Consider the following 9358-nt stretch of genomic DNA (forward strand, 5'->3'; position numbering starts at 1 on the left):
GCGGACGAGGGGAGGGGAGGGGCGGGGCGGGGCGGGGCCGTCTTCATTGAAGAAGGCGAGCCACGAGCAAAGCAGAGCGAGACATGAACTCTCGTAGTAAGAGTGGTTTGTCTCAGCAGCGCAGCCTCAGCGTGGGCATGGCCCAGGCGAGAGGTGCATTCAAATACAAAGCTGTCAGCGATATTGAATCATTGGTGACAGCGTTCTGCTCCAAACCGCCCAGGAGGATTGAGCCGCTCGACAATGAGGGGCGCCGATCCTGACGTGTTAACAAACTGGCAGATCAAAGATCTGCGTGGAGAGTGATGCATGCAGGGGCTTTGATTGCATTAAATCACTCAAGCCTGATCGTTCATACTCGCGAGCATAGTGACACACACACAATTCGAAGCTGCCAGTGGCAGCATCTGCTCCGATCTACTTAGGAGGATAGAGCCACTCGATGTAAAGAGGGACGCTGATCCTTACATGTGAGACACGGATCAAAGTACACAGGCTCTGTGTCGGCGTGAGATCGCTCAGACCCGGTTGCTTAGCTCCCAGGCTTCGCAGTTTCTCTCTCCGAGGCTTGCTGAGAGAGGAGAAACGGGGGAGCGGGGCTGCCTTCAGTGAAAGGCGGTCCGCGAGTGGAGAAGAGTGAGACTCATGCTCTGAGTGAGCATTCTGTTTCAGTAAGCGCGAAGCTCACTGCCCTTCTGCGGCGGATCCGAGTGCAACGGGGAGAGAGAGCACGCAGGCACAGTGCCGGCACAGGGCTTACCTGCTAGAAATAAGCTCTTTTTGAATCGCCGGATGGCGGCAGGGGAACAGGACCGGAACTGCTGCGACGCTGAGGTGCGAAGAGAGCCGGTCAGCCGAGCAGGGAGGTCTCAGTCCAGCTGTGAGGCGTGTCAACGGCGAGCAGGCTTTCAGGATCAGCGATGAGTGTAGAGTCGTCGCTGAAAGAGAAAAAATCGGAGAATCCTGTGGCGAGCGCCCGCTTATAAAGCCAGATGCCCCGCCCATTCTGGGGGGCTTTGGCAGGCTTTGGTGCCGAGCCATTGGTTCGTTTTTAATACACTGCACGAACCAATGTTTTTTTTTTTTTTGGTTTTATTTGTAGTACAACCATAGTAAATTTTCGTAAGGGTAGTAATATTAGCAATATATTTCTGAAAATAAGTGGGTAACAAATGTGACGGTGTCATTTAATTGCTTGTTGTGTATGATAGTAATGATTCACAGACTTAACTTTCACAGATAATTTCCATTTTTATAAGATCATGACGTATCTCAGTATTTGCATTGGCCCTCATAAATAGCTGTTGGTGGATGGGTGGTGAAGATGATGATGGCGAGCGGTGTGGGCAGGTTGTGTTTTGCTCAAAAGACTGTTCTGGCCCCTATGGTGTGGGTGGGCTCTCTGCCCATGAGGCTGCTGGCTCTGGACTACGGAGCAGATATTGTGTACTGTGAGGTGAGGATGAACATTTACACCAGTGCATGGCACGTTTCACACCATCTGAAGCTAATGCACTTGCTTTGAAATCTGCTAAATGTGCACATGGTCTCATGGCCCTTGTGTATTTCAGGAGCTGATTGACATCAAAATGGCCCAGTGTGAGAGAGTGGTAAACAGTACATTATTTTGTATTATACAGTATGTCACTCAGGCACATTTAACATGTTTTAGCTGCTCTAAGTGATGAGAAATCAGACCAACTTATGTATTAACCCTATAAAGCTCACTGTATCATTTTTGATAGGTGCATTTCTAAGGCCTCTAAATGATCAACATGATGAAATATTGGTGAAAAACCTCTTGTACACAATCTACTACATGCCTTCTGTCATCTGGTTGATATAGTTTATACTCTTTTAGTGTGAATGTACCAATGTCCACCTTCAGCTTGTGCTTCACATGTCTTTTTGCTGTGGGTTTTTTTTTTTTAAGTAAACACAAATAAATGTTTAATTGTTAATAATATCTCAAAAATAAATGATTATTGCACTGAAGCAGCTCAGCTTTACTTGAGTATCCTTTTATTTTTTTTTCTGTTCAAATATGAGTATCAAATATGATCATCAGGCTTTTGAGCAGTGTTTATTTGTTCATCTCTCAATCATCATTGTACAGTATCTGCTGTGCTGTTATAAAGATCCCATTGATTTCTCACTGATCACAAGCCACCAGAAGTTCATCTTACCATATGATGGTAAGATGCAGGCTTTACGAGGTTACTAAACCTTCTTATGTGTCTTCAGATGTTTTGGAGACGGTTGATTTTGTTGCAGATGAGTGTGTGATGTTTCGTACATGCAGTAAAGAGAAGGGCCGTGTGGTCTTTCAGATGGTCAGTATGTGAACTTCTTCACTTTTATTTATTCAAAGCATGTCTCAGATTGGGCATGTTATGGTTTATATCTGTGTGATGAGTTATGTGCTAAAGTTGAATGCATTTGAGCATTTCAGATTGAGTGTATACTATGTTATCAGCTGAATTTATATAATATAAAAAAAAATAATCGTTTGAGTTGTGTTATTAATTTTAACCCTAGCAACCACATAGCAACACCCTAGCAACCACCCCAATTACACTAGCAACCACCCTGGGTACCCTAGCAACAGCCCTAGTAACCATCCTAGGTACCTTAGCAACCGCCCTAGCAACCACCCCTAGTACTCTAGCAACTGCATAGGAACAACCTAGCAACCACCGAAAGTACCTTCGCAACCACCCCGAGTACCCTAGCAACCGCATATCAACACCCTAGCAACCACCCAAGTACCCTAGCAACCGCATAGTAACATCCTAGCAACCACCCCGATTACCCTAGCAATCACCCTGGGTACCCTAGCAATGCCCTAGCAACCACCCCAAGTACCCTAGCAACCGCATAGCAACACCCTAGCAACCACCCCAAGTACCCTAGCAACCACATTGCAACACCCTAGCAACCACCCCGATTATCCTAGCAAACACCCTGGGTACCCTAGCAACGGCCCTAGCAACCATCCTAGGTACCCTAGCAACCACCATAAATACCCTATCAACCTCATAGCCACACCCTAGCAACCACCCATGTTACCATAGCAACCGCATAGCAACCACTTAGAACACATTTACATTTAGTCATTTAGCAGACGCTTTTATCCAAAGCGACTTACAAATGAGGACAATAAAAGCAGTCAAAACTAACAAAAGAGCAACAATATATATAAGTGCAGTAGATAGAATAGAAAAAATAGAAAACTAGTGTTTTTAAAAAAAAAAATTAAAACAAAGAAGATAAATATAGATAAAGTATAATTAAAATAGAATAGAAAGTGCTAGAGTTAGAGGGTCAAATAAAGGAACACCTTAGCAACCACCCAGAATACCCTAACAACCGCCTAGCAATGCCCTAGCAACCACTCAGATTACCTCAGCAACTGCCTAGCAACGCCCAAGCAACCACACAGAATACCCTAGCAACTCCTTAGCAGCCACCTAGAACACACCCTAGCAACCGAGTGCCGAGTTTTGCCACAGCAAGCACCACTCACATTTTCTTCAGAAAATGTACATATCTAGTTTTAAAATACAATCTGATTTTGTGCTTGTGTTTCAGGGAACGGCCGATCTGGAGAGAGCGCTGGCTGTGGCTAAACTTGTGTGAGTTGGATGTTTTTATTTGTGTTAGTAATATCATATATTCATGTGACCTGGCTTACTTTTAGTTGGGGTTTAAAAGACAATTAATATTCAGTAATAGTATGGATTTAACTGCACTGACATTATAAAGAGAGAACTAAATTTGAACTAAATTGGGCTGAGTAATGACACAAAATTAGCTGCATTGACATTGTTAGTGAACTGAATTATGGCACTATTATCTTCTGTAGAGCTGCTTTACAACTAAATCGAATGTTTCATAATTGATTAATTTCACGACATTACTACATTACTGGTAATACTGTTAATTTTCCGTTTTTTGTTGTTTTACTGTCATACTGCATTGAAGCAACTTGTATGGCATAAATTGCTATGTGACTTGACTTGAAATTAGACCAAGTATTAGATATTAGATATCAAAAATGAGCTCTAAATGAATGCACATTGAAACTTGAACAGGGAAAATGATGTGGCGGCTGTGGATGTGAATATGGGCTGTCCCGAAGAATACTCTACAAAGGTACAGGTTTGGGTCTGTGCCAAGCATATACATAAGAGACCACGCGGACAATCTGGCATTTATAATCATATTTTTTAGAAATAAACAAAAGCTTTTGAGTTTGAAAAAGAGTAAGATGCTGGGTACCATCCATCAACACAGTGGAGATGCACTACAAAGACATTCCAGCATTCACCTTAAGCTTTACATTTCACTTCTCACTCCAATTAATTTGTAATAAAAAATAAATTTAAAAAAAGTACAAAATTAGAAAGAAAAAATATAGAAACATCTGCGTTTGTAACGGAGCCGACGAGACGCGAGACGTGCGGATCCATTTGCAAAGCTTTAATAGAAGACAGAGACGGTTAGTGTTGCAGTAATGTAGGAATATAAAGTACATATTATTATTATTATTATTATATTTCTGCTGCTGTTATTTATACATTTTCCATTCATTTCACATAGGGAGGAATGGGTTCGGCGCTTCTCTCTGACCCCGAGAAAATTGAAGCTGTAAGTTTTCTTAGTTTTTTTTTTTTTAAACATATCAGTTGTATTAGTTTAAAATATTTTTCACTTCTATTTCTTAACCATTTGTCTTTTGTAGATACTAAGCACTCTTGTGAATGCCATTTCAAAACCTGTTACATGTAAAATCAGAATCCTTCCTACAGTAAGTGACATTTTTTCCTGGTATGTATTTTTCCAAGCAGTTCATTGCTTTTTTTTTTGTTTGTTTTTTTGAGGAAAGCATACTCAAACATTAAGAGTTAATAAATCCTGATATGAATCGCGTTCTTTACTGTTCCTAGTAATGAATGTATAGTTCACCTAATGTGCTCTCTCGGCTGGAGGACACAGTGAATTTAGTGAAGAGAATTTAAAAAAACAGGAGTGGCGGCCATAGCAGTGCACGGCAGGTGAGACGCTTTCTTCAAAAGTCTGGTTATAGATAGAGTTGTGGACTCGAGTCACATGACTCAAGACTCGGACTTGTCCCAAATTTGAGGACTTGTGACTCGACTCGACATAATCAAAGAAGACTTAGACTTTGAGAACAATGACTCGAGACTTGACTTGGACGTGAGGCCTGTGACTCGGAAAAAACCATCATGCCAATAAAGCTATGTTTATTTCTGTAGACCTGCGTCAGTAGGTGGCGATAAATGAGCACCTCAAGTTATTAAATATTGACTCACTTGATTCATTAAAATCACAAATGAAACATTCATTCACTAAGGCCTATATTTGTTCACAAACAATGATCCATTCCTCAATGAAACACCACTAATTATTACATCTTTATAATTATACTTACTATAGACAATTAATGACTTTAAATGTATTGTAGTAATTCATACAGAGACCATAATTTGGGCAGACAGCACTAATTACTTGTTTAGGATTTGAAGCTTGCAGCTCGACTTGTCTTGACTGGAGACTTGAATGCAATGACTTGCTATTTTAGAACATCTTTATATTGTGTTGTTTTCGTTGTGAGGATGAAAGAAGAGCGTCCGCGGCATCCAGTCCACTGTGATTATATCCAGGCCGTGGCGGCGAGTGTGTCCATACCTGTCATCGCCAAGTCAGTCTTCATTACATTCATGCCACAGTCCCTCTACGTATTTGTGAAATAGAAACTGAATCGGCAACCTTTTCGAATCTGTTAATCAATTTCTGCGGTTCTTTAAACGCAGTTTGTTCACTTCTCAGGAACAGCGAACTCAAGATCGAGCTTTCCAGTTTGCGGTTATCGTGGACGATAAGAAGTACCGCTCTACTCTGTGGTGAGTTTGGTTTGTGATACACTTACACACTGCAGTAATGCAGAGGGGACGACTGCACGACTCTTCTGTCTCTGCTTTGCTCTCCTCAGGGAGAAACCAAAGAAGTTGGCAGAGCAGGCCGCGGCTACAGTGTGTTTGCGCACTCTCGGGCTTCCAGGGGGCCGAATCGGAGAGGAGCACAGCGTAAACGCTAGAGGGACGACAGAAAGTGTGCAGCATTAGATGCCAATGAGTCAGCAGCGCGAAAGAGACATATAAGTGAAGTCCCACAGGAAGAGGAAGAGGAAATGATATGCAGGACGAAAGTTGTGAATGGTGTCTGTGGTCAGACCACACGTTAACATTGGCCAGACACCATCTGAACTCACTCTTAAACACATTCATTCCCTTTCATTAAAGTGCAGAGTGCAGTTTTATCTGACAAATAACGGTGCACTTTGTATTTGCTTTTAAGTTTGTTAAATTCAGTCTTCCAAGTGCCATCTCTGTCTTATTGCACACTAGTGCTGGTTTGTTATTTGCTTTCTGCCACAATTTTTGCCTGGAGGAATAATGAGATTTTTATTAAACACACTTTTAAAGTTATTTCGACAGATTTCCACCCTTCACCAGAAGGATGCAGTGTATCTCCAAGTACTTACAGTACAAGGAAGTACCATAACATGTCATAAAACTTTATTTATTTGAAGTATTTTTTTTTTGTTTTGTTTTCAGCATTATTGTGAAATAAACCATTTAACTATGCATTTTATTTCTTTTTGTCCCCCAATGTACTGTACAGTGACTCACAAATGTCGAAACCTTGTAAGCTGCATAACTAGACCGCATTTTGGGCATTATAATACACATATGATGTGTCAAAAAAAATAAATAAATATATATATATATATGTGTGTGTGTGTGTGTGTGTTTGTGCAGGCAGCCCTTTGTTTAAAAAAAAACAAATGGTAAGTTTAAGCCAAAACCGCGTTCTATAGTAACTGTATTGTAACTACAGTGATGATAATAATAATAATAATAACATTGGTTACACTTTATTTTAAGGTGCCCTTGTTACAGTGTAATTATACATTTAAGTACTGAGTAATAATAATTAATTACCTACTATATGGTTAGAGTTAGGATCAGGGTTTGGCTTTGGGTTACTTGCATGCAATTATGCATAATTTATTGTTATTACAATAGTAAGTACATGTAACGTGTAACAAGGACACCTTAAAATAAAGTGTTACCGAATACGTTCTAGACGTTTCCGTCTAGTTAGTCCCCAGTCTAAAACGGGACAAACAGAAAATGTCGTCTACTCTAACAAAGTATGCTTTGTTGTTTTGATGAGACTTACACCGTCGTGAATGAGATACCATTATTAGCTGTTTATTTTGCAGTATTAACATGAACTGTAATGGCAGTTATTTAAGCGGAAACTGTGGTTTGGTTTGTGTGTGTGTGTGGGTGTGTAAAGGCACTTCATATGTTTTGAGCCACAACCATATTCTGACCTTGCAAACTAATAAATGTGTATTAACCGATATAATCTGCGCGCATTCATATGGATTGTTTATAACCTGCTCTCGTCGTCCCGCACACATTGGTGTTTGCGCGCGCGCTCTGCGAGTGTTTGCGGTGTGTCAGATGTCGTGACGTCACGTCGGCAGTCGCAGTGTAACATGTAACTTTACTATTAGCCGTCTACATGTGCGCGAGACTCCAGATCAGCAGCAAAACCAGCATGGGGTTATTAAACACGGCGGGAAGTCAACGAAGTCCGAGAAGAAACGCCATCAAAGAGTCGATCTAACCAACTTCTGAGGGGAAAAAAAGACATTTTGGACCGTGTGTTCCGGGTTTTGACACCATCTCTGTTTTGTCAACCAAAGTGACGCTCGCAGAAAGTTGTAGTGTTATAGTTGCGTTTGCGCACGCATGGACTTGTTTGTTTTTGTCATTTAATAGAAGAAAGTAGAGCTCCAGGTCTCTAATGCAATGACCACTAACTACAGAGAGGAGCTGGACTTCAGACTGATGTTTGGGGAGAGCAGTTATCCGTCTTCGCCGGGCCACGCAGGTTTGTACGATACTTTCACTTTACGCGACGCGACGCGACGGTCATAATCAATGAAGCGCGTGCAAGCGTGCGCGGTTAACATGGGAGCGTGTCTCTTTGCGTCAAGAATGTGTTACAGAAGTGGCCATGTTTGGATCTGTTTGTTATGAATACATGAAACCGCGTGTTTCTAAATACTGAAAAGTCACTTCCTTATCTTTCCGCATCAAATGTAGAAGTTCGTGTAGTTGACGCGCATAAAGAGGAAGGTCAAAGACTAATCACGCGAAACATCTTTCACAAACACGCATGCCTGCGTGTATTTACTGTATGTGTGAGAATAATTTCGCTGTTTTCGTGTCAAATTTCGTGTATACAGTACGTAGAACTAAAACTGCTACGATTGACTTTGTATAGGCCTATATTTGTTATTGTTATTGGCACTGTAAGCTGTACTTACTGTACTTTGTAACTTTGTTACTGTACTTCCCTACTGTAGGCTGCTGTTATAATTAATGCAAGTTACTCTGTCCACTGTAATCCATCTTTATCTGTAGGTAAACTCAAAGATATGGTTAAACTCACAGTAAATCACCTTTCGAGTTTTTGTTTTATTGCTGGACTGTTGAAGCTTGAGTGCAAAGAGTGTCTATCAGGGCTCTACGCTTATTTTTCTTTTTAGGAGCACTTGTGATTTACAGTGGAAGTTTGTTTTTACCTTTGTAATGGCATTTTTCTAACTTTATTAAAAGAATGTAATCTTTTGTCAAAAAAAAAAAATTTATAAGCTTTTTAAAAATTCTTATTAAAACCACAGAATAAGAACAAGTAGAATAAGAAGAATAAGTTACTAATCAAATGAAATCAGTATTAAAATTAATTTGTACAGAGGTGGCACAGAAGAACACAAAAGTGGCTTGTAGGTGTATTTTCAGACATTTAATGAGGATCAGAGGTGGCATGAGTGCAATTAAATCCATAAAGTCATGTTAAGATTAATGTTTTAAAAAATGTTGAATATAGAAATATTAAATGATTTAAAGAACTGAAAAGATACTTTAAAAATTAAACAAACTGCCAGCAGGTGGCGACAAGTCACTGATTTGATCACTGAATCATTCATTCAATTGATTCATTCAAATGGCTGATTCATTCAGGATTGAAGCATTGGACTGTCTTTATGAATGGGTAATCATGAATCACTGACTCACTAGATTCCTTCAAAAACGCAGTTCATTCATAAACGAAACACCGCTGTGTTTGAATGGAGACGCGCAGCTGCTGAGCTGTGACTTTGTTTCAAACTATTTTCGACGACGAAATAGAGCAAAATCAGACAATAGTATTATAGTCAGACAATGTAAGTCACTTAATATTAACTTCTTGT

At 40.4% G+C, this 9358-nt stretch overlaps 2 protein-coding genes across 2 annotated transcripts in view; both read left to right on the forward strand.

Moving 5' to 3' along the window:
* The first annotated feature begins 1156 nt into the window (after positions 1–1156).
* On the forward strand, positions 1157–3871 carry LOC107752485 (tRNA-dihydrouridine(20) synthase [NAD(P)+]-like). The gene is made up of 4 exons (XM_016568469.1): positions 1157–1456; positions 1572–1617; positions 2245–2333; positions 3592–3871. The coding sequence occupies exons 1-4, from the start codon at positions 1325–1327 to the stop codon at positions 3637–3639; spliced, it is 315 nt and encodes a 104-aa protein (XP_016423955.1). The 5' UTR covers positions 1157–1324; the 3' UTR covers positions 3640–3871.
* Positions 3872–7595: 3724 nt separating this feature from the next.
* Positions 7596–9358, forward strand: part of LOC107752456 (nuclear factor of activated T-cells, cytoplasmic 3-like) — a 16723-nt gene continuing 14960 nt past the window's right edge. Inside the window, exon 1 of the mRNA XM_016568428.1 lies at positions 7596–7992. Coding sequence (XP_016423914.1) covers positions 7911–7992 — 82 coding nt within the window. The 5' untranslated portion in view covers positions 7596–7910. The remainder of the gene's footprint in view (positions 7993–9358) is intronic.

Source organism: Sinocyclocheilus rhinocerous, unplaced genomic scaffold (assembly GCF_001515625.1).
Source record: "Sinocyclocheilus rhinocerous isolate Xijiao unplaced genomic scaffold, SAMN03320098_v1.1 scaffold921, whole genome shotgun sequence".
NCBI lineage: Eukaryota > Metazoa > Chordata > Actinopteri > Cypriniformes > Cyprinidae > Sinocyclocheilus > Sinocyclocheilus rhinocerous.